Source organism: Cucumis sativus, chromosome 7 (assembly GCF_000004075.3).
Source record: "Cucumis sativus cultivar 9930 chromosome 7, Cucumber_9930_V3, whole genome shotgun sequence".
Lineage (NCBI taxonomy): Eukaryota > Viridiplantae > Streptophyta > Magnoliopsida > Cucurbitales > Cucurbitaceae > Cucumis > Cucumis sativus.
In genome coordinates this window covers 2,115,653-2,140,426 of record NC_026661.2, presented here as the reverse complement: position 1 = coordinate 2,140,426, position 24,774 = coordinate 2,115,653, and the positions used below count along the sequence as shown (strand labels likewise).

At 31.3% G+C, this 24,774-nt stretch overlaps 4 protein-coding genes across 4 annotated transcripts; all 4 read right to left on the bottom strand.

Moving 5' to 3' along the window:
• Positions 1-422: 422 nt before the first annotated feature.
• Positions 423-5,931, bottom strand: LOC116401643 (helicase sen1-like). Its single transcript, XM_031888959.1, has 9 exons — positions 5,740-5,931; positions 5,120-5,150; positions 4,950-4,987; positions 4,501-4,739; positions 3,808-3,926; positions 3,674-3,734; positions 3,125-3,402; positions 1,459-1,502; positions 423-466 (listed from the first exon to the last, which is right to left on the bottom strand). Exons 1-7 carry the CDS (start codon positions 5,841-5,843, stop codon positions 3,368-3,370), a joined length of 627 nt encoding a protein of 208 aa, XP_031744819.1. The 5' UTR covers positions 5,844-5,931; the 3' UTR covers positions 423-466; positions 1,459-1,502; positions 3,125-3,367.
• Positions 5,932-6,610: 679 nt separating this feature from the next.
• Positions 6,611-8,271, bottom strand: LOC116405165 (exopolygalacturonase-like). The gene is made up of 4 exons (XM_031888954.1): positions 8,093-8,271; positions 7,702-8,004; positions 7,033-7,551; positions 6,611-6,940 (listed from the first exon to the last, which is right to left on the bottom strand). Exons 1-4 carry the CDS (start codon positions 8,201-8,203, stop codon positions 6,680-6,682), a joined length of 1,194 nt encoding a protein of 397 aa, XP_031744814.1. The 5' UTR covers positions 8,204-8,271; the 3' UTR covers positions 6,611-6,679.
• Positions 8,272-10,687: 2,416 nt separating this feature from the next.
• LOC116405166 (exopolygalacturonase-like) lies at positions 10,688-12,347 on the bottom strand. Its single transcript, XM_031888956.1, has 4 exons — positions 12,169-12,347; positions 11,778-12,080; positions 11,110-11,628; positions 10,688-11,017 (listed from the first exon to the last, which is right to left on the bottom strand). The coding sequence occupies exons 1-4, from the start codon at positions 12,277-12,279 to the stop codon at positions 10,757-10,759; spliced, it is 1,194 nt and encodes a 397-aa protein (XP_031744816.1). The 5' UTR covers positions 12,280-12,347; the 3' UTR covers positions 10,688-10,756.
• Positions 12,348-21,819: 9,472 nt separating this feature from the next.
• LOC116405167 (exopolygalacturonase-like) lies at positions 21,820-23,481 on the bottom strand. Its single transcript, XM_031888957.1, has 4 exons — positions 23,303-23,481; positions 22,913-23,215; positions 22,242-22,760; positions 21,820-22,149 (listed from the first exon to the last, which is right to left on the bottom strand). The coding sequence occupies exons 1-4, from the start codon at positions 23,411-23,413 to the stop codon at positions 21,889-21,891; spliced, it is 1,194 nt and encodes a 397-aa protein (XP_031744817.1). The 5' UTR covers positions 23,414-23,481; the 3' UTR covers positions 21,820-21,888.
• Positions 23,482-24,774: the final 1,293 nt, after the last annotated feature.

The window sequence follows — 24,774 nt, the reverse complement described above, 5'->3', positions numbered from 1 at the left end:
ATTGATTTTGTAAAAAAAAACTGTCATTGTTTTGGTATTCACAACAATTAATAACTGTCACAAATTCATATATTACGACATGTTTTTCCTGTTGCAAATTACTCGATTACTACAATTTTTTTCTATTCTCTTTGCCACTCCGCCATTACACGAACCATTTGAATGACAATAATGTAGCCGACAATGACAATTTTGAATTTATAATATTGACACCCATATAGTAAAAAATAGCCGACACTTTAATATATATACGCTATAATACAATTTATAATATTCATACATTTCCAATCAACTTCCAACAATTTACAAGTACGGAATTCTAGCCCTTAATCAAAAAATATTTTAAATAGCATCAGAATACATATAACAAGATTTTCTGCTAAAACATAAACGACCAACCGAGAACATTCGTCTCTGAAAATGTTCTTTGAAAGTAAACTCATGAAGTTGTCGACTCCAGTTGAACCTACAAAGACAACATGAATATAAGCATCCATCATAGGACAAGAGAGTACAACTCGCTTCATATTTTTTTTAAAATATGACTTAGGATTCAAATGTGTTTTCAAGGAAGGTGAAAAGTGCACCAAAAAGTTGTGATAAAAGAAGAACAAAAGGTATAGATATAGAAATATAGTTACGAGAAGACACAAGAGTATACATGGAAAGAGGAAAGAAAACATAGAAGAGTAAAACACAAGAGTATACATGGAAAGTGGAAAGAAAACATAGAAGAGTAAACATGGGACGATGATGAAAGAAAACATAAAAGAGTAATCATGGGAAGAGGAAAGAAAACATAGAAGCTACCTACGTTTTCAGAATTGAAAAGAATCATGGGGAAGGGGAGAAGAAGGTTGCTTATGCATACAAAAATTGCATAAGAACTGTCCTAACAATCACCTAGTCATTCCACAAAGGATTATCTCATAAAACTTCATACCAAATAATCCATAAGTGAAGAATGGTGAAAAACTACAATAATGAATGGTAGCAAACAAACATATCAACTAAACTAACGATAGGCCAAGAGAACTCTAAATGAAAGAAATGAAGATTTCACAATTAACTTTAACTTAGCTGAATGTCAAGCGAAGAAGATTGTAGCCAAGATTCTTAATTAGTAAGGATTTACATCAAATCATCATTACATAATTCCATGAACAAATGGAGGAATGAGTTAAAAGCATTGATAAAATTTGTTGCGTTAAGAAAGAGTTTTTAAGCAACAATATGCATCACAGCCCAACAAATAGTGGTATTTGCTAATAACAACCTAATGAATTCCTTCCCCTGCATCCCAGCCCAGCCATAGAAATTTTATCTCAGAGCAAGTTTAATCCAAATAAATACCTTGTTGAATATTATTGGTAGAATTGGAAGGTAGAATTCAGTAACAAACTAGACAAGTTAATGAGCGAAAAACAAAAATCTGGGGATTATTTGAGAAAATCGTACCTGATACGACCATCTAACTTTAACTTAGCTGAAGCATATCCAACCTATAAATTCAGGAAAACAACATAACAATTAAATCATAAAACCCAAAGAACACATAAATTACTGCAAAAAAAAAAAAAAAAATCAGCATAAGCAAAAATATTGATGACAGAAGGAATGACTACAAACAATAAACTATGCATGCTTTACTCTCACATGTACAAGAAAGAATAATTGATGCCACACATAAATTCAAAGAATTACAAGTTAATTAAATTTCTAAAACGACATGTCGTGGAGGAGATACAAGTGGTTGTTTTGACATGACATAGAGAAATCAACAACACTGGTGTGGTTAAGAATCACGAGTCAATTCATCTGAATCAGAATCACTAGCATTATAGTCTATCGCAACCAATGTTAGCTTATGAAATTAGCAAGATATGTTGAAAGAGGATGGATAAGATAAGGAAAAGACATTAACAAATAAGAGATTTATATTGTAACAATCAACCTAGATGTTTATCACTAACTTTTCAGACCGACGATCGACTTCTTGATGCTTTTGTCATCTGAATTCTTCCCCAAAATCAAAATACATCAAAATACACTTCACACCTTTAAAATTAGCTTGCTGTAAAATAGAGTAATACAAAAGAAACAGGAAAAAAAAGAAAGCAATGTCACAACCACATATTACTATACAACTACAAACAATAGAAATAATGAAACTTTGGTTGAATACGTTCATATTATTTCTATTTTTTTTTTTTTATAGAATATGAAAGCTAACCTAAACAGTAAAATGTAAAGAGCAAGATAGAAAATGTGGAAGCTTTAAGAGCCCATTCAATAACATTTGCCTTTTTATTCTTCTGTTCTAAAAGACTCCTCCAGTTGACACTGATTTTTCTCTACTTTCGAATTAATTTCAACGATAAGATTTTTTTAATAATATCTCATATAAGCAAGCACAAAGCAAACACAAACAGTATTTATCAACTAAATTTCTAAAAAAAAAAAAAACAAACAAAATTGAGGAACATGACTAAGAAGTAAAGTAGAGGGAAAATAGAATACATTGGAGGTTACAACAAGATTGGAATAACGGTGCTTCCATTACCACAACCCAACCTTCAAAACTTTACAATACTTCTAAAACTTTACAATACTTCTTACAAGAAACCAGTTCACGGGGAATTCCTTCAACAAATACTGCCCTTCCTGAACCCCAAATATAAAATACTCAAATCACAACCAAACTAAGAGAAACAACAAAGTTAGGTTGCTACGAATACAAAAATGTTCAAATACTAAGAAAAACAAAAATATGTTGTAGATAAAAATTGAGAACAAGGAAGGAGGAGCATTCTTCACAGAAAAAAAATTAAAACCAAAGTAAAAAAAATATTACAAGAAAGAACTTTACCCAAAATTTTCCGTTCAATTAAACACTAAACAAAAGTCATTTTCTACATCTTTAAGATCCACTTTATTATGTTCATGAATGATAATTTTTATGTGATAGAAATTTGAGTAGTTCAAATGTAAACAAAACAAGATTAATGTTACCTTCCTCAACAGGTTGATCATCCTAGCAATTTAAAATCAGCCCAGTGGCTTCATGAAATTCATAAATAGAAGTGTTGAAGTCATTTTTAGGGTTATAAGCATTTAAGAATACCTCCATCTCCATTTTTTATGAAGTTAATCTTGCCACAACAACTGCAGCAGCCTCTTGGCCTTGGATTCATGATCTTCTACGTTCTTTCCCTCCATTATCTCCAAGCTTCTTCCTTCATCATTGGAGTTGAAATAATCCAGTAGTGGAACTATCTGTTGGATGTCTTTGGTTATGGCATTGGCATTAGCATTGAAGAAACAGCCACGATTCTTGGCATCCATAACCAACTCTTCCCAAACCGAGTTACTCTTTGACAGTGTTTTGAAGTTTCCCAATATCTACAAACAGTACCTACTCTTAAGTCAAAGAAAAGGACTAGTTTTCAAATACATTATAATGGTCAATCGGAAGGAAAAAATCATAAATAAAAAAAACATCATATGATGATTAATTTTGAAAATTGTTTTCATTTAGTTAATGAGCTAAAAGCTCCTTTCACTCCAAATAAACAACTTGAAAGTCACCCTGCGTTTAATTTAATTTGAATTATACATGTTGAAGTAAAGGAACAAAAAGAGAGTAAGCATAGAGAAACTAGAAAGCAGCTACCTAGCTCTTGTAAGTGCGACATTTGTTCTTTGATTACTCGACAAAAACCCGATGGACGATCCTGTATTACACCAAACAGTGGAAATAATAATGATATCTTCCTCCCCTCCCTGAAAGCCATCAACTGAACTCACCTTCACATTAAATCCATTACAATTGTACTTCTTCCCAATTTTGTGTTGAATGGTAACGACTTGAGCTGAATATGGGGACACTACACCAATGCTCATCTTTCCTTTTGAGTCAACACATGCTACAAACATATATTATATTAAAAAATATATATGTATTAAAGATTCGACATGAAACAAGATGACACGCCATGGGCACAACATGGACATGAATGTTTTTAGAAGACATACTGTTTTACAAATGAAAAATTATAGTCTATGAGTTCTGCAATTTAACAATATATTTCAAATTTTACTTTGACACACCATGTATTTCACTCTCTAGTTTTGCTATTTTATCTACGGTCTATTTAGTACGAAATAAGCATTAAATATATGTCTAACATATTTTAGTGCTATTTTGATTTCCTACAACTACTGTGAGATAAAATCTTTTCTACCAACAAGGGTCTTATACATTTAGGCTTTAGTATCTTAGGGTCAAACGCAGTAGGCAAACTAAACTATTCGATATGTATGGTACATACATGTGAAAGACACACTAACCAAGTTGAAATGCTTTCATGCTCCTAAGAAAACGAAAGAGATTTACATAAAAATAGCAAAATAATAATGTATATAACAATTTGAGAAAATTTCATCTGACACAGAAGTAACCAAGCCGAAAACAAAGATCAAATAGAGAAAATATTATACCTTGAGACAAAGAATGAACAATTTTGAGCATAACATCAACCTCTACCATGTTTTTCAAACTGTGTCCAATTTCATCCTTTTCTTCTCGTGCACCATTTATGTTTATGAAAGAATACGAACCGAACATCGGTCGCGGAAGAAACGTCTTTTCATAGGCTTTAGCTTTGACATTAGGACCATCTGAGATCTGACTTGAGTAGAATTTTGAGTTTGGGAAAAGGCTTATGGATGGATGCATTCTGTATTGCACATTGAGAAGATGTTTTGGATGCCCCAATGAGCTTAGCCTCTCAAATAGGGTATGGGAATTTTAAGTCTATGAAATGTTTAGGTTATCCATATGTGTACGTGAGTGTTCAAAAGGTATTTATCATGTTTAACAAGTGTGTATCGAAGTGTCAATATATGTTAAAACAAATGTGATTAAATAAAGGGAGAAACTTTCTTACATTGCTCTGAACCAATGCTGGCAATTGACACTCATCACCTATGAGGATTGCATGCTTTATGTCAGCCAGTTGCATTGGAATAACACACTCACACTCTTTCAACTGTGCTGTTTCATCAATCACCAAAGCCTTCAATGGCTCTAATGACTTCAAATACAACTTAAACGTACCCGAAACCGTGCAAAAGAACAATGAAGCATTCTGAAAACAGAAATTCACAATGGTTCTTTTATTTGTAGTTTGTGGAAGACCAAGCAAATTCATGGATTGTTGAACAGATTTCATAACTGCAATGCAATTATTTCTTCTCATCAAAAGCTCCTCATATTTGTTAAATAATGATCCACACACATTGGATGCAATTACCCTCTCAAGCTCCTCAGATTGTTATCGTTAATCACACTTCTTAGATTCTCTAATTTTTATAGATTTAAACTATAACAAAATCTTGTGTTGTTTCACAAGTGCAAATCTCTACCAACCTACACAAATTCTTGAAAACAAAGAAAAGAATTCTGAAGATTGCAAAGAAATCGACACTAACAAACAATTGGAATGACACCATAAAAAATAATTATGAAAATTTTGGTGAAGATTTTACAATCAAAGAATTCCATGGCTTAATATGGACTGGTGTTCATCTCTTTGGTAAAACAAAATCTACCCTAAAAAAATTCAATCAAAACTAGTGTTCCTCAACAAATAAGTTTTAATACAGAGACAAAAAAAACAAAAAGAAAGAAATGGAAAGGAAGAAGAAGAAGAATCAGAGACAGTAACAAAACCTAACCTTAGTAAATGTCTCCAACGTCGACGGTGGGCGTTTGGTTCCAAAGATGGATAGTGGGCGACGATTGGCAGTGACAGACAACATTGGGAGACGGTCAACGACATTTTCAGAGATCGACGGTGGTTGTTCGTCTGATGGTCTGGTCGGCGGAGTGAGGGTCGAAGAGGAAGACGATTTGGAGAAGGGCGTGTGAGTTTTGTCTTTTTTGGAATATAAAATTAAGTTATATTTTAATAAATTTAAATAAATCAATTACTTTAATGACATCAAATAACTGTCACAAAAAGGTAGAACCCGAAAACAGCGTTTTTTTCTGCCAAAAACGCGTGTTTTGACATTCTACGACAGTTTTTTCTTCCCTCTCTTTAATTTGGGTTGCATTGAACTATCATAGAAGCTAGTTTTTCTTCTAGTGGGTATGAAGGATTATTTTCCCTATTTCAACATATCTATGAGATTTTGAACTTAACGATGATCATTCAATTATGTTTAAATAGATTTCGCTGATATTATTGGATGTTTAGGGATTCTATAATAGTACTAGTTTGATTACTTAAATTATGATTTTTCATTGATTGTATATTAATTTCAACTATGTAAACATTCCAAAACTCAAGAGAATCTGATAACACATTTCAGGTTGTTAAGAGTATAAAAACATTCGTAGAATTGAATGTTATAACACGACTCACGAAGGTCTACATCTAAAGGGATAGAATAGTTCAAATTGTATGATTTATTTTCATTATATATTTCATTCCCTAGAAGAAAATGGAAGGAAGAAAAAAGGTACATGATCAGCTTCATGAATCATCAAAGAATGGATCAAACCTATGGAATGTTAAAAATGAATACAGAATAAAGTTGTGAATTAAATATAGATATGTGATAAACTTTCACATATGGTTTTGCAGACTTTGTGTGGCATTGGTTGAAAAGATTAGTCTGTTGATGGAGCACCAGCAGGAGCAGGCTTAGCACATATTTGAGGGCTTTGCTTTCCAGTAATGAGAGGCTGCACGTTTGCACATTCAGACAAAATCGGTCCTCGTATTCCACTATAAGTGAGGTTAATATCAGCGACTTCTACACCTTCACATGGTATACTTTTGCTGCAAACAAGCTTCACTGCGATAGGAGTAGCAGAAGTGCCTCTAATATTTTTGAAACTCACTTTGCTGATCTTAATCTTGGATGGAACCTGAAATATTAATGGTCCCAAAAGTGTATTTGTTTAGTTCATGAAGTTTAACTAATAAACAAAATAAAGTATAATTTCAATACAATATATACCTTTCTGTTGCATTGATTCCACGGACAGTATTCTTGGTCTATAATGACAGGGTTGCTCACGTTTTGCATCTCAATATCTTCAAAGTGCATGTCAGAGGCTATGAATGCACCGGCAGAATCTGGCCATGTTTTGATTCTGACACCGTTGGTAGTATTGATTAATTTGCATGCTTTCACAGTAACTCCTACCACGTCTTTTTCCTTGGTGTACTTGCCCAAGCTTCCTACGCTAATGCCATGTCCTGGTCCGCAAGTTACATTAGTAATAGTTACTTGCTTGTTGCTATCTCCAACAGACACACAATCATCTCCAGTTGAGATTTTTGAATCGAGAATGTTTATCTGTTCAGAGCTACTTATGTGAATTCCATCCGTGTTGGGACTATTCTCTGGTGCACTGATTGTCACGTGTTGAAAAGTAACATTCTTGCAACCCAAAAGATTGATGTGGAAATTTTTACTGTCCAAGGAAGTTATGTCCTTCACAATTGAATTGGTGATGAAACTGAACTTCAAATTCTGATGGATTTAAACAAATAAGGGATCAGAATAAAAAAAAAAAAAAAAAAACTCTCAATTTAAAACGACGCATATGTAATTGAAATTATGTAGATTTAAATTGTATATAAAATGAGGCAAAAGGTTTGAAATAATATATAAACAATTTACCATGGGAAGTTTGGTACATATCTTCTTTTTGTGGCAATCATTCTTATCCCAACCTGCTTTTCCTTGACCATCAAAAACTCCCGTGCCTGATAACATTAGTTGATCAATGTATGCAAAAAGAACCAACCCATCTCCATTTGGATGGAGAGGAGCTTTTAGTGTTCCGTCGACTTGGACTTGAATAGGAACACTCTTGCAAGGTCCTTTAAGATAAGATTGACTTAATTGGTATACTCCTTTTGGAATCAACAATTTACTAGGAGTTGTGGACATACATGCTTCCTTCCATGCATTTGCTAAGGCCTGCAAAAGTTTAGTTCTATCATCAAATTAAAGTCTTCTTCCTAATAAATTAAAAAAAAAAGTTCATCAGTTTTGCATATATACTTGCCTGAGTAATATCTGTATTAGGTTTGGCACCATATCTTGTAACATCAAAAAGGGATTGGGCTTCAATAGTAGATGCCAACAATAAAAAGAAAGGTAGTAATGCCAATCCCATCACTACTACGCCTTCTATACTTTATTTATTTACTTATATATTGTCCTAATGGCTAACTTGAAAAGAATGGGTTTGAATATGCACTTTCATTCAGCCCTCTTTATATAGGAGAAGAAGATCAATAGTGTTTGAAAAATTCTCTTCCAAATTTTATTTACTATATTTGGCAAAGATCGATGAATGGTTGAAGTTAAATAACCATGGTTTATATTTGTCAAAAATTAGTTATAATCCCTTGAAATTTTGAAGTACTTCTAATTCTCTAAATCCCAATAAAATTCATTCCTTAAATTCCTCTTTGAGACCACGCATGTTCAAACCTCACAGTGTGCAACACAAGTGGCTTAAAACAAGTTGAACAAAAATAGATCTATATATGTTTCAATCGACAATATAAAAATCTACAACATAACAATTATGTGATATTAAATTCTCGTTGATAATCAAGGATGAGTGAGTCGAAATTTAGATTATATTAGAAAAAAAAAGCATGAAACATAAGTTTTACTTCTTCACATGGTAGGTTGCTACTACAAATAAGTTTGATTTCCACTGGAGTTGCAGAACTTCCTCTAATATTCTCGAAGCTCACTTTATTAAACTTAATCTTTGACAAAATCTGAAAAATGAGAGTGAAAATTAAAGTTTATCCATGAAGTTGACAATATGCATGAAAACTTTTAAAATCAAAATTTCAAGAATGTGATCAATGCCTGATGATTGCTATGATTCCAAGGACAATACTCTTGGTCTATGAGAATTTGGTTGCTAACATTGACCATTGTAATGTCTGAAAAATTCTTGTTGATGGCAATACCAGCAACATGAGAGGTGTACCATGTTTTGATCCTAACACCATTAGTGATGTTCATTATTGTGCAGTTCTTTACTATGACACTTTCGATATATAGGTTCTTCATTTGTTTATTTTTCAAGACTTTCCTATGCTTATTCCATGACATGGCCCACATATCACATTTGTGACTTTTATTTGTTTGCTTCCATCTCCAAGTGAGATGCAATTGACTCTTGTTGTTATTCGAGATTTTAAGATTGAGATCCCAATTGATCGATCAATGTGTATTCCATCTGTGTTCGGACGATCTTCTGGTGCAATTATGTTAACACCTTGGAATGTGAGGTTCTTTCACCCTAGGATGTTGACATGGAAGTTTTTGCTATCGAATGATGTTATTCTCCTCACAATTGAATTGGTAATGAAGTCAAATCTTAAACTTTGATCATTTTATATGATCAATAAGTCGTGTAAGAGATACGGTGAGAAAGCAATAATGCACACAAACTTTTAGGGAGGGATGAAAATATGAGTTTTCTCTAAATATTTAGTCTTGATATATATTTTTTAAAAATAAGTTAGCTCTTTTGCCTCAATTTTATATGGTTAAATTTAGTTCAATATTTTATTTCTTAATCATCATATGGTACTAACAACACATTTACCAAATTGTAAAAATGAAAATAATAGAGAATACAATCTAACGAACCCTTTCAGAATCAACAAAGACGAATGGGGTTAATGGAAGAGAAAACAAAAGGTATAGAACTTACAATACGGAGGTTAGAAAAATTTATACGTTAATGGCAATCATTCTTTTCCGAACATGCCTTTCCTTGGCCATCAAAAACTCCATTTGATAGTCTCATTCTATCAACATATGCAAAGTAATTCAACTATCTTCATGAAAGTGTTTCGGAGCCGACAATGTTCCATCGCAATTCAATAGGCTATTACAAGGGCCTTAAATTCTCCTTCTCTTACTTTAAATATTCTCCTTAGAAGAACCATCGCACTTGGACGAACAGATGCACATGCGTCATTGATCCATGCATATTTCAAAGCCTATGTTTCACAAGTAACAAAACTACAAAAGTTGACAAAAACAATTAATTAATTCAATAAGCAATATCATTTTGTGATTTTTTTTTACATTTCAAATTTGATTATACTCTAGCTTGGGTACGAAGGATTATTTTACCTATTTCAACATATTTTTGAGATTTTGAACTTAACGATGATCATTCAATTATGTTTTAATACATTCCGATGATATTATTGGATGCTTAGAGATTTTATTATAGTACTAGCTTGATTAATTAAATTATGATTTTTGATTGATTGAATATTAATTTCAACTATGTAAAAATTAATTATATCAGTGCTTTTGCTAAATACATAAGAAATTAATTTTAAAAATTCCAAAACTCAACAACGTTTGATAACACATTTGAGGTTGTTAAGAGTTATCAAAACATTCGTAGAATTGAATGTTATAACACGACTCACGTAGGTCTACGTCTAAAGGGATAGAATAGTTAAAATTGTATGAATTATTTTCATTATATATTTCATTCCCCAGAAGAAAATGGAAGGAAGAAAAAAGGTACATGATCAGCTTCATGAATCATCAAAGAATGGATCAAACCTATGGAATGTTAAAAATGAATACAAAATAATGTTGTGAATTAAATATAGATATGTGATAAACTTTCACATATGGTTTTGCAGACTTTGTGTGGCATTGGTTGAAAAGATTAGTCTGTTGATGGAGCACCAGCAGGAGCAGGCTTAGCACATATTTGAGGGCTTTGCTTTCCAGTAATGAGAGGCTGCACGTTTGCACATTCAGACAAAATCGGTCCTCGTATTCCACTATAAGTGAGGTTAATATCAGCGACTTCTACACCTTCACATGGTATACTTTTGCTGCAAACAAGCTTCACTGCGATAGGAGTAGCAGAAGTGCCTCTAATATTTTTGAAACTCACTTTGCTGATCTTAATCTTGGATGGAACCTGAAATATTAATGGTCCCAAAAGTGTATTTGTTTAGTTCATGAAGTTTAACTAATAAACAAAATAAAGTATAATTTCAATACAATATATACCTTTCTGTTGCATTGATTCCACGGACAGTATTCTTGGTCTATAATGACAGGGTTGCTCACGTTTTGCATCTCAATATCTTCAAAGTGCATGTCAGAGGCTATGAATGCACCGGCAGAATCTGGCCATGTTTTGATTCTGACACCGTTGGTAGTATTGATTAATTTGCATGCTTTCACAGTAACTCCTACCACGTCTTTTTCCTTGGTGTACTTGCCCAAGCTTCCTACGCTAATGCCATGTCCTGGTCCGCAAGTTACATTAGTAATAGTTACTTGCTTGTTGCTATCTCCAACAGACACACAATCATCTCCAGTTGAGATTTTTGAATCGAGAATGTTTATCTGTTCAGAGCTACTTATGTGAATTCCATCCGTGTTGGGACTATTCTCTGGTGCACTGATTGTCACGTGTTGAAAAGTAACATTCTTGCAACCCAAAAGATTGATGTGGAAATTTTTACTGTCCAAGGAAGTTATGTCCTTCACAATTGAATTGGTGATGAAACTGAACTTCAAATTCTGATGGATTTAAACAAATAAGGGATCAGAATTTAAAAAAAAAAAAAAAACTCTCAATTTAAAACGACCCATATGTAATTGAAATTATGTAGATTTAAATTGTATATAAAATGAGGCAAAAGGTTTGAAATAATATATAAACAATTTACCATGGGAAGTTTGGTACATATCTTCTTTTTGTGGCAATCATTCTTATCCCAACCTGCTTTTCCTTGACCATCAAAAACTCCCGTGCCTGATAACATTAGTTGATCAATGTATGCAAAAAGAACCAACCCATCTCCATTTGGATGGAGAGGAGCTTTTAGTGTTCCGTCGACTTGGACTTGAATAGGAACACTCTTGCAAGGTCCTTTAAGATAAGATTGACTTAATTGGTATACTCCTTTTGGAATCAACAATTTACTAGGAGTTGTGGACATACATGCTTCCTTCCATGCATTTGCTAAGGCCTGCAAAAGTTTAGTTCTATCATCAAATTAAAGTCTTCTTCCTAATAAATTAAAAAAAAAAATTCATCAGTTTTGCATATATACTTGCCTGAGTAATATCTGTATTAGGTTTGGCACCATATCTTGTAACATCAAAAAGGGATTGGGCTTCAATAGTAGATGCCAACAATAAAAAGAAAGGTAGTAATGCCAATCCCATCACTACTACGCCTTCTATACTTTATTTATTTACTTATATATTGTCCTAATGGCTAACTTGAAAAGAATGGGTTTGAATATGCACTTTCATTCAGCCCTCTTTATATAGGAGAAGAAGATCAATAGTGTTTGAAAAATTCTCTTCCAAATTTTATTTACTATATTTGGCAAAGATCGATGAATGGTTGAAGTTAAATAACCATGGTTTATATTTGTCAAAAATTAGTTATAATCCCTTGAAATTTTGAAGTACTTCTAATTCTCTAAATCCCAATAAAATTCATTCCTTAAATTCCTCTTTAAACCACGCATGTTCAAACCTCACATTGTGCAATACAAGTGGCTTAAAACAAGTTGAACAAAAATAGATCTATATATGTTTAATCTACGACATAACAATTATGTGATATTAAATTCTCGTTGATAATCAAGGATGAGTGAGTCAAAATTTAGATTATATTAGAAACAAAAATGATGAAACAAAAATCATGGATGAGTGTATCTTACATGGATATAAAATAAATTAGCTAGAGTTGTAATATCACTTTGAAGAATGTATATACTATTATTGAAAGAATGTGCATGATCATCCATTGCATTCATTCTTAAATAAATGGAGCAAATTAAACCTATGTTATTTTCAAACGTATAGCAATATTGTTGTTGTAAGATATATGGATTTCACAAATGTGTTTGTGTGATGACATGTGTGTGTCATTCTAGAAAAGATTAGCGATCAAGTGATGGTTCAACAAATGTTCGATCAGTACAAGAAAAGTGGTCTACGATGATAATTATTTTCTTTCGCGAATAAAATCTGTGACAATTATTTACAGTCATAGAAGCGGGAGTTATGAAAAGTCATTCCATAAAATTTTTTGAAAACTGACACAATAAGTTTTTTCATGACAGAAAATAAATTCGTTAATTATTACTTTATAACAACAAATAACTGTCATATTTTATATTATGACAACAAATAACTGTCATCATTTGCATATTAACGACAGTTTAAAAATGTCGTGAATTCGTTTATTATGACATTTTTTAAATGTCATGTATATGTCAATTGTGACAGTTTTTTTAGAAATTAAATGACATTGTTTTGCTATTGACGACATTTTTTTCTGTCAAATATAGGGCAATCGTGACAGTTTTTCTTATAAAAAATGTTATTGTTTTAATATTGACGACAATTATGGAGTGTAACGAATTTATATATTATGACATTTATTTCCTGTTGCAAATTCTTCAATGACTACCGTTTTTCCTTGTTCTTCTTGTCGCTCCGCCATTACACGAACCATTTGAACGACAATAATGTTAAAATATATAACGCTCATATAGAAACAAATGGTCAACATTTTAATATATATACACTATAATACACTTTGCAATATTCGTACATTTCCAATCAAGTTTGAACGATTTACAAGTATGAAATTACAGTCCTTAATCAAAACTAGTGTAAGAACCATCATAATACATAAAACATGATTTTCTGTACAAGCATAAACAACCAACCAGTAATCATTCACCTCTGAAAATATTCTTTGTTGCTTGAACCATGGTTAAATCTTTCATACTAGGACAAACTGACATAAAAAAATCACAACCATCAACCAAAAAGTAAAGTAGTACTAAATGCTAGAAACCAAACAAAATAATCAAATAAAAGGTTTGAGTTTTCTTCTTCTTGGATAACAACCAATTGTAAGTTTGCAAATATTATTGACATTGAGAAATCGACATATGACCACAAGCTAAAAAAAACATAGTTACACTAGTTGGTAATTTCACAGAAACGTAGTTAGAAAAACTTAATAAGGATGAGAATAAATACAAGTAAGGAGGGTGGTATTGTCCCAAATTTCCACAACTCTTCTAAAACCTTCAAAATTCTATGGAAACTCATCAACAAACAATAGAGCTTTCGGTAAACTTTTGAAATTGGAAACTTACTATGACTCTATTCGGTGCAAGTCCATAGACTTTACTCTTTTTTACCTTTGAGTTAAAAAAACAATAGAGCTTTAGGTAGACTTTTGAAATTGGAAACTCATCAACCTAGCCATATAAAGATCAAATTTGCTTTAACAAAACGTACTTTGAAGTCCTTCTAACCCTAATAAAAAAAAAAAACAGATAAGTCTAACACTTTAACAAATTTCTAGTGTATATTATGCATCTCAATTACTCACAACAAAATAAGATTGAACATAAATACCCATAAGTAATACCTTTTCAATGTTACATTTTCATAAAACTTACAAAGGTGAGCATATAAAGTCTACCACCATTACTTATCTAGAAAGTCTAGTAGAGCAGATAACTAGAACTTACAAAGGTGACAGGAAAAGCCCAAAAGCAAATATTTGCCCAGCAAATGGATAAAAGTACAATTTTCATCCGGAAAATAAAGATTAAAGTTTCAGTTTAATGATCATTTGATTTTTAATTATTTAAAAGTGTAATTGTTTTCTCACATTTTCTGTACAATATTTTTCATCTTCGTTAGACAAAGGTTCGAATTTGTAGCTAAATTTAAAACACGAAAACTAGTTTCTAATGTTCAAAAACTTGTTAATTCAACCCTTTCTTCTTGAAGGTGAAGACAATACTAAAGAAATGATGATAAACCTAACCTAAATTAAATGTCGCAGACTAAAAACGATATGGTTATAATGGGGGCTAATTCTGAATCTTTTCAAATCCCTTCCCTTCACTCTTCTTTACAGATACAAACAATTCATAATATCTTAATCTACTATTGATCATTAAACAAACTTCATTTTAATAAAAAAAAAATACAATGAGATACCAAATAGCAAAAATGAATAAAATGGGGTTCATTATTCATTTAGTTTAACTTGAAGAAATAAAATACGGGGAAGAAAAATCAACAATCTCCTCCAATAAACAAATAGATTAGGGTAGACTTTATACAACAAATTACCATTAATCAATAAACAAGCGACATAACAAAATGCAAAAGCTCCAATTTCGAAACACGTTATTAACATAATTTATCAAAAGGGTACACTACAAGAACAATGTGGGATAACTGCACTTTTAATATTTTACAAGACAAAATCAACCATTATAACCTGTATCACCTACAAAATTAAATTAGCTAGACAGAAGACTTATCAAAACAAATGTGTTGGTAACAGTGTAAAAGTTGTACTGATTCGTAGTTCTAGTCCTTAAAAGATGAACATCAGACAATACGTACCCAGAGGTTCAAACTTATGGTTTGAAGGCTTTTAATTTGTAGTCAAAATTAACATAAGCAACCTTTTAAGATTTTGGACACTTAAGTCTCATTCCAACCTTTAACATATACTTGAACCATAAACATTAAACTATGGTTTAAAGGTCGTAGATACTTAAATATAACCTTGAACGCATCCAATAAGTTCCTAACTTAAATTGTTCTTCATAATTAGCTAGGCATAATAAGTCAAAGAAGAATTAACATATACCTAAAATCAATAAACAAACAAACATTGAAATAAAAATTTCAAAGATATTCAAAGACAAACAAACCAATTTTTTTTTCTTTTTTGTGACTTTCATACGATCTATAGATATTCACAACAAACCAATTTCAACAAACCCTAAAGAGAACTATGTACATAAAAGACATGTTTCTAGAAACAAAAGCTAACGAGAAACTACTTTTCAACTTACTTTCCATGCTTTATAAACTTTAAGAAAAATTAAAAAATATAACAATATATATATACACACCTTTGACAAAATAAGGTGGGACTAAAAACTGCTAAAGCAAAGTATTAAAGTGACAAGATCACAATTAAAGTATCAAATATAAAATGTGAGGAATGATTTAAACTAATCCACTGAGAAATTCATAATCTTATATAGGACATTATGCAATGGGACAATGATGAATAAGTTAATAAACTTTAATGTACCCCAATCTACCATAAACTTGAGTTCACTCAAAACCTTTAAGAAAAGCAAAAGAAAATGAAAAATAGAAATACAATCAAGCAAACATAATCATTGTGTTAGGTACATGCAAGATAAACTATTCCACACCAACAAAATACTTCAGAATTGCATCACAACTTACCAAGATCTCCACGAGTTCCACAAATTTCTTGCACAAAATGAGTAATGGATCCATTTTGAAGTTTGTAAGAAGTGTGTTCTTTCCAATATTATTTTCAACTTCTTTAATAATGGTCCCAATAATCCTGTAAAATTCAAAGTGGAATAAGAATTCATGAAAACAGTTGACGTAGGTTCTTGGTTTTACAAATGATAAAGAACAAAAGGTTAAGATTTTTCAAGTTTTCTATGGGCAGGAAAGGAAAACTATGATTATTTGATGATGTTTGGTTCAATAAGTAGGACGGTAGCTTGGAACCTTTTCTCATTTTCTCCAACCACCAGAACATTCAGGACATTTTTGAAAGATTCATAACACTCTATCACTAGCACATTTCATGTGCACTCATCTACATAAAACCAAGCATCAAATCGCTACAATCACAAAACAAATAAAATAAACCCCATCTCCATCTCAACATCCAACAAGAAAAATAGAAGCCAGAAAAGAAAATGAAGCCAACACAGAAAGAATCCAAGAGTGAAGAAGGTTTTGAATGAATTGAAAAGAAAATATGAAAGTAATTGAGAGAGTAAAGAGAAGGGTGATCAATACCTGGAGGAAAACAAGTGCTGGAAGCAAGAATAAACAGATCGAAGGATTGAGAAATGAAGGGGATGAGAAATTGGGGTTTCCGAGAAAGAATTGAAGTCTGAAGAAGAAAAAGAGGAAGAAAAAGAAGAAGGTTGTGGCAGCGCCCGATTGAACAGACGGGCCACGAGGGGGCGGTGGTGGTGATGGGGTCGGAAGATGGTTGGATTGGAGATGGCCTTCTTTGTGGGAGGATTTGGGAAGATGAAGGGTTTTAGATTTGGGGAAAAGATTTTATAAATTTGTAATTTTAATTAAATTTTTTATTTTAATAAAAATAAAAAATTATTTTATGATTTTTCTATGATATCAAATAACTGTCGCGGAAAGTGTTATCTCGCCAAAAACGTTAAACAAGTTAAAAAAGACATCATTAAATTCAATACCAAAATTGTTCTGTGAGGATTTTTTTTTTCTCCAAAGGTATTGTAATAAATGCTGGGGGTGATGATTTGAACCTGGAACCTCTTGTCCATAGGAACATAGAGGTGTCAGTTAAACTAAACTCATGTTGGCATATTCCATTTATTTACCAATTATATCGCTAGCTTTATTGCTATCAATCTTCAATGTTTTTTAATAGTTTATACTTGCTTGAGGCTTGTCTCTAGCCCTTTGTATTTTGTTTGGGTTGATCACTTAGTTCTCGTGTATTTATTTTATATATTAATGCAGTGGGGATGATGAGTGTGCCAAAGGAGGTGTCCACCTAGTGAAGATGTCCGGGTGTACCTACTGATCCATCGTATCGTATCCTTTTCAAAAAAAAAAATATTTTAAATTAACTCACATTCTCTCTAGTACGAAAGGTATATGGATTTTACTTTATTTTTTTTTGATTTTTTTTTTTGTTTGTTTATAACACTTGAATTCATACGAGGGTATACATGAATGAATAGATATCATCATGAGATATTGATTATAAATGCATAGTCCAAGTAAAGCTTGAAAAGAATTATTATATTTTAAGTCCATTATGATTTCATGTGTATATCTATCTATAGTATATATAAATGGATGGAAGAAGAGAAATTTTTTAGCCCCATTTTACCTTTTTATTATAACTTTTTTTAGTTTTGCTTTAGTAACAATTTTGTCATTCCGATTGATGTAATGTTTGTATCATTTTCACTCCAATTGATTATGTCATTTAAATTTATCCAAATCCATTCACATTTCTCTTCCCTCCTTAATCTTCTAACTCTCAACTATTCACATTCTCTATCTCTTTCAACCTTTCAAATTCTTTTCTTTTCAAATCTTGGTTATAAATATCTCATTATTTTCTTTTCATTTATGTTCATAAGTCAAAACAAAATGCTAAAGGTGAAGAAGAAATCAAATCATGCTTTTGTATTCTCTTCTAATTCTTCTCTTTTTATTTTTTTCAATTTTGTTGTCTATTTTTTTATATAAAAGTATGCTTGTGTTTATTCCTTCATTTATAGGTTTCTTTTTAGTACACAAAATAAGTTGGGGAAACTTGAACCACCAACTTCGTGGTTGACATGTACATATGTCTATGCTCTTTAATGTTTAAATCATGTAGTATTGAGAATTTTTTTTAATGTAACCATGAAATATTCCTCATGTTTTTTTTTTCATTTAATTTTTTTTATTAAAGTTATTATATTAATGACATGGTTGAGTTACTTATACTTTAATTTTGTAAAAACAATGTAAATATTGTTGGAATTTATTTAAGTATAAATAAAAATAATAAAACGTGTAAATTAAGCAAGAATAATATTAGTCTTTTCTTTAATTTTTTACCTACAAAATCATTAAAGAAAATTATGATTTCATAATCTCACAACAAATATGATTTTGGTGAATGTTTTATCCTTTCATTATAAGTTTTTTTTACTCTGCTTTAGTGGTAACTTTATATTCACATTGATTTAATGTTTGTGGTCATTTTCAAATTCAACAAGATAGAAGTTATACTTTTTTAACTTTTCATCTCCTTATTTTTTTTAAAAAAAAGAGTATTGATCCAATAACCGATAGTTAATGTTCTATGTTATTAGGGTCATAATGTAACTTTTCCATATTATGATATTACATAATGCTATATGTTATTAAACAACTAACAACATTTCTATCTTTCATTTTATTTAGATATAAATAGATTAGATGGTTAAGTTTTGCTACTTGAAAGCTCAAATATTAAGAAATAAATTTTAAATTGTGCAAACAAATCAAATTCAAAGATACATTCGAAATATGGCAACATTGTCTCTTCACTGAATAAGTTCATTTTTTATTCATGATGTGAATATAAAAAGGATATAAATATAAAAATATTGAAATGATTGTTCCAATTTTATAGAGTTAAGTTAAAATTATAATTTTTTCGTGTGTGATTTTCATGTGCATCGCACATGTTGTTTACTACTGTATATATGTATATGTACATGTAAAAGAAAATGTTTCATAATTTTTTATAAAATTGTTTGAACAAATATTGACATTGGACAAAAGGAATCTAAATTTGGACTACTACTTATATTAATTACCCAAGAATTTTCATTAATAAATCTAGGTTACCAAGCTTCCCTCAAATGTTCCAACCTCTTTGTAATTTATTTGGAAAAGTAAAAAACAAAACAAAAATAAAAGAGACAAAGGAGTTGTCTTACATATTCTAATTAAGATTGTCCATCATTTTCAAGTGGTAGTGTAAGATCGAATAGCAAATGGGAAGATTTTGTATTTCCAAAATGATATTAGTTTCACATTTATGCATTAAGATGTAATAGAACCTTTTATTCCATTATAAACGAAGTCAATGTTGGCTACTTTTACTTCTTCACATGGTAGGTTGCTACTATAAATAAGTTTGATTACCACTGGAGTTGCAGAACTTCCTCTAATATTCTTGAAGCTCACTTTATTAATCTTAATCTTTGACGAAATCTGAAAAATGAGAGTAAAAATTAAAGTTTATCCATGAAGTTGACAATATGCATGAAAATTTTTTAAATCAAAATTTTAAGAATGTGATCAATGCCTGATGATTGCTATGATTCCAAGAACAATACTCTTGGTCTATGAGAATTGGGTTGCTAACGTTGACCATTGTAATGTCTCAAAAATTCTTGTTGATGGAAATACCAGCAACAGAAGAGGTTGCCCATGTTGTGATCCTAACACCATTAATGGTGTTCATTATTGTGCAGTTGTTTACTATGACACCTTCAAAAGGTTCTTTGTTAGAGTATTTTTCAAAACTTTCCTATGCTTATTCCATGACCTGGCTCACATATTACATTAGTGACTTTTATTCATTTACTTCCATCTCCAAGTGAGATGCAATTGTCTCTTGTTGCTATTTGAGATTTCAAGATTGAGATCCCAATTGATCGACCAATATGTATTCCATCTGTGTTGGGACTATCTTCTGTGCAATTATGTTAACACCTTGGAATGTGAGAGGTTGTTTTATCCTAGGATGTTGACATGAAAGTTTTTGCTATTGAATGATGTTATTCTCCTCACAATTGAATTGGTAATGAAGTCAAATCTTAAGCTCTGCTCATTTTATATGATCAATAAGTCGTGTCAGAGATACGATGAGAAAGCAATAATGCACACAAACTTTTAGGGAGGGACGAAAAAATGAGTTTTCTCTTTATATTTAGTCTTGATATATATATTTTTAAAAAGAAGGTAGTTCTTTTGCCTAATTTTTATATGGTTAAATTTAGTTCAATATTTTATTTCTTAATCATTATCATATGGTATTAAGAACGCATTTACCAAATTGTAAAAATAAAAATAATAGAGAGCAAAATCTAACGAACCCTTGAGAATCAACAAAGACAAATGGGGTTAATGGAAAAGAAAACAAAAGGTATAGAACTTACAATAGGAAGTTAGCACAATTTATACGTTTTTGGCAATCGTTCTTTTCCCAGCATGTCTTTCCTTGACCATCAAAAACTTCATCTCATAGTCTCATTCTATCAAAATATGCAAAAGTAATTCAACTATCTTCATGAAGGTGTTTCAATTTGGAGCCGGCAATATTCCATCGCATTTCAATACGGCTCTTACAAGGGCCTTTGAATTTTCCTTCTAAAGGCCTTTAAATGTTCCTTCTCTTACTTTAAATATTCTTATTAGACTAACCACTGCACTTAGAGGAACAGATGCACATGCGTCATTGATCCATGCATCTTTCGAAGCCTATGTTTCACAAATAACAAAACTACAAAAGTTGACAAAAACAATTAATTAATTCAATAAGCAGTATCATTTTATGAATTTTTTTACATTTCAAATTTGTTTATACTCTAGCTTGGGTACCAAGGATTATTTTACCTATTTCAACATATTTGTGAGATTTTGAAATTAACGATGATCATTCAATTATGTTTTAATACATTCCGATGATATTATTGGATGCTTAGAGATTTTATTATAGTACTAGCTTGATTAATTAAATTATGATTTTTGATTGATTGATATTAATTTCAACTATGTAAAAATTAATTATATCAGTGCTTTTGCTAAATACATAAGAAATTAATTTTAAAAATTCCAAAACTCAACAACGTTAGATAACACATTTCAGGTTGTTAAAAGTTATAAAAACATTCGTAGAATTGAATGTTATAACACGACTCACGTAGGTCTACGTCTAAAGGGATAGAATAGTTAAAATTGTATGATTTATTTTCATTATATATTTCATTCCCCACAAGAAAATGGAAGGAAGAAAAAAGGTACATGATCAGCTTCATGAATCATCAAAGAATGGATCAAACCTATGGAATGTTAAAAATGAATACAGAATAATGTTGTGAATTAAATATAGATATGTGATAAACTTTCACATATGGTTTTGCAGACTTTGTGTGGCATTGGTTGAAAAGATTAGTCTGTTGATGGAGCACCAGCAGGAGCAGGCTTAGCACATATTTGAGGGCTTTGCTTTCCAGTAATGAGAGGCTGCACGTTTGCACATTCAGACAAAATCGGTCCTCGTATTCCACTATAAGTGAGGTTAATATCAGCGACTTCTACACCTTCACATGGTATACTTTTGCTGCAAACAAGCTTCACTGCGATAGGAGTAGCAGAAGTGCCTCTAATATTTTTGAAACTCACTTTGCTGATCTTAATCTTGGATGGAACCTGAAATATTAATGGTCCCAAAAGTGTATTTGTTTAGTTCATGAAGTTTAACTAATAAACAAAATAAAGTATAATTTCAATACAATATATACCTTTCTGTTGCATTGATTCCACGGACAGTATTCTTGGTCTATAATGACAGGGTTGCTCACGTTTTGCATCTCAATATCTTCAAAGTGCATGTCAGAGGCTATGAATGCACCGGCAGAATCTGGCCATGTTTTGATTCTAACACCGTTGGTAGTATTGATTAATTTGCATGCTTTCACACTAACTCCTACCACGTCCTTTTCCTTGGTGTACTTGCCCAAGCTTCCTACGCTAATGCCATGTCCTGGTCCGCAAGTTACATTAGTAATAGTTACTTGCTTGTTGCTATCTCCAACAGACACACAATCATCTCCAGTTGAGATTTTTGAATCGAGAATGTTTATCTGTTCAGAGCTACTTATGTGAATTCCATCCGTGTTGGGACTATTCTCTGGTGCACTGATTGTCACGTGTTGAAAAGTAACATTCTTGCAACCCAAAAGATTGATGTGGAAATTTTTACTGTCCAAGGAAGTTATGTCCTTCACAATTGAATTGGTGATGAAACTGAACTTCAAATTCTGATGGATTTAAACAAATAAGGGATCAGAATTAAAAAAAAAAAAAAAAAAAACTCTCAATTTAAAACGACGCATATGTAATTGAAATTATGTAGATTTAAATTGTATATAAAATGAGGCAAAAGGTTTGAAATAATATATAAACAATTTACCATGGGAAGTTTGGTACATATCTTCTTTTTGTGGCAATCATTCTTATCCCAACCTGCTTTTCCTTGACCATCAAAAACTCCCGTGCCTGATAACATTAGTTGATCAATGTATGCAAAAAGAACCAACCCATCTCCATTTGGATGGAGAGGAGCTTTTAGTGTTCCGTCGACTTGGACTTGAATAGGAACACTCTTGCAAGGTCCTTTAAGATAAGATTGACTTAATTGGTATACTCCTTTTGGAATCAACAATTTACTAGGAGTTGTGGACATACATGCTTCCTTCCATGCATTTGCTAAGGCCTGCAAAAGTTTAGTTCTATCATCAAATTAAAGTCTTCTTCCTAATAAATTAAAAAAAAAATTCATCAGTTTTGCATATATACTTGCCTGAGTAATATCTGTATTAGGTTTGGCACCATATCTTGTAACATCAAAAAGGGATTGGGCTTCAATAGTAGATGCCAACAATAAAAAGAAAGGTAGTAATGCCAATCCCATCACTACTACGCCTTCTATACTTTATTTATTTACTTATATATTGTCCTAATGGCTAACTTGAAAAGAATGGGTTTGAATATGCACTTTCATTCAGCCCTCTTTATATAGGAGAAGAAGATCAATAGTGTTTGAAAAATTCTCCTCCAAATTTTATTTACTATATTTGGCAAAGATCGATGAATGGTTGAAGTTAAATAACCATGGTTTATATTTGTCAAAAATTAGTTATAATCCCTTGAAATTTTGAAGTACTTCTAAATTCTCTAAATCCCAATAAAATTCATTCCTTAAATTCCTGTTTGAGATCACACATGTTCAAACGTGACAGTGTGCAACACAGGTGGCTTAACAAGTTGAACAAAAATAGATCTATATATGTTTCAATCGACAATATAAAAATCTACGACATAACAATTATGTGATATTAAATTCTCGTTGATAATGAAGGATGAGTGAGTCAAAATTTAGATTATATTAAAAACAAAAATGATGAAACAAAAATCAAGGATTAGTATATCTTTTATGGATATAAAATAAATTAGCTAGTAGATTTCCTTTATTTACCAACTATAGCTCTAGCTTTGTTGCTTCAATCTTCAATGTTTCTACTAGTTTGTACTTGCTTGAGGCTTGTCTCTCTAGCCTTTTGTATTTTGTTTGGGTTGATCCCTTTGCTTCTCGTGTATTTAGTTTTATATATTAATGAAGTGAGGATGATGAATGTGCTAAAGGAGGTGTCTACCTAATGAAGATATTCGGGTGTACCTACTAATCCATCATATTGTATCATTTTCTAAAATAAAAATATTTTAAATTAACTCACATTCTCTCTAATATGAAAGGTACAAGATTTTACTTTATATTTATTTGATTTTTTTTTTTTTTGTTTATAACACTTGAATTTATACGAGGGTATACACGAATGAATAGAGATCATCATGAGATATTGATTATGAAAGCATAGTCCAAGTAAAGCTTGTAAAGAATTATTATATTTTAAGTCCATTACGATTTCATGTGTATATCTATCTATAGTATATATAAAAGTAGAGAAAATTTTTAGCCCCATTTTACCATTTCATTATAACTTTTTTTAGTTTTGCTTTAGGAACAATTTTGTCATTTTCATATATTTAATGTTTGTGTCACTTTCACTCCAATTAATTATGTCATTTAAATTTATCCAAATCCATTCACATTTCTCTCTCCCTCTTAATCTTCTATCTCCTAACTATTCACATTCCATATCTCTTTCAACCTTTTAAATTCTTCTCTTCAAATCTTGGTTATAAATATCTTATTATTTTTTTTCATTCATGTTCACGAGTCAAAACAAAAGGCTAAAGATGAAGAAGAAATTA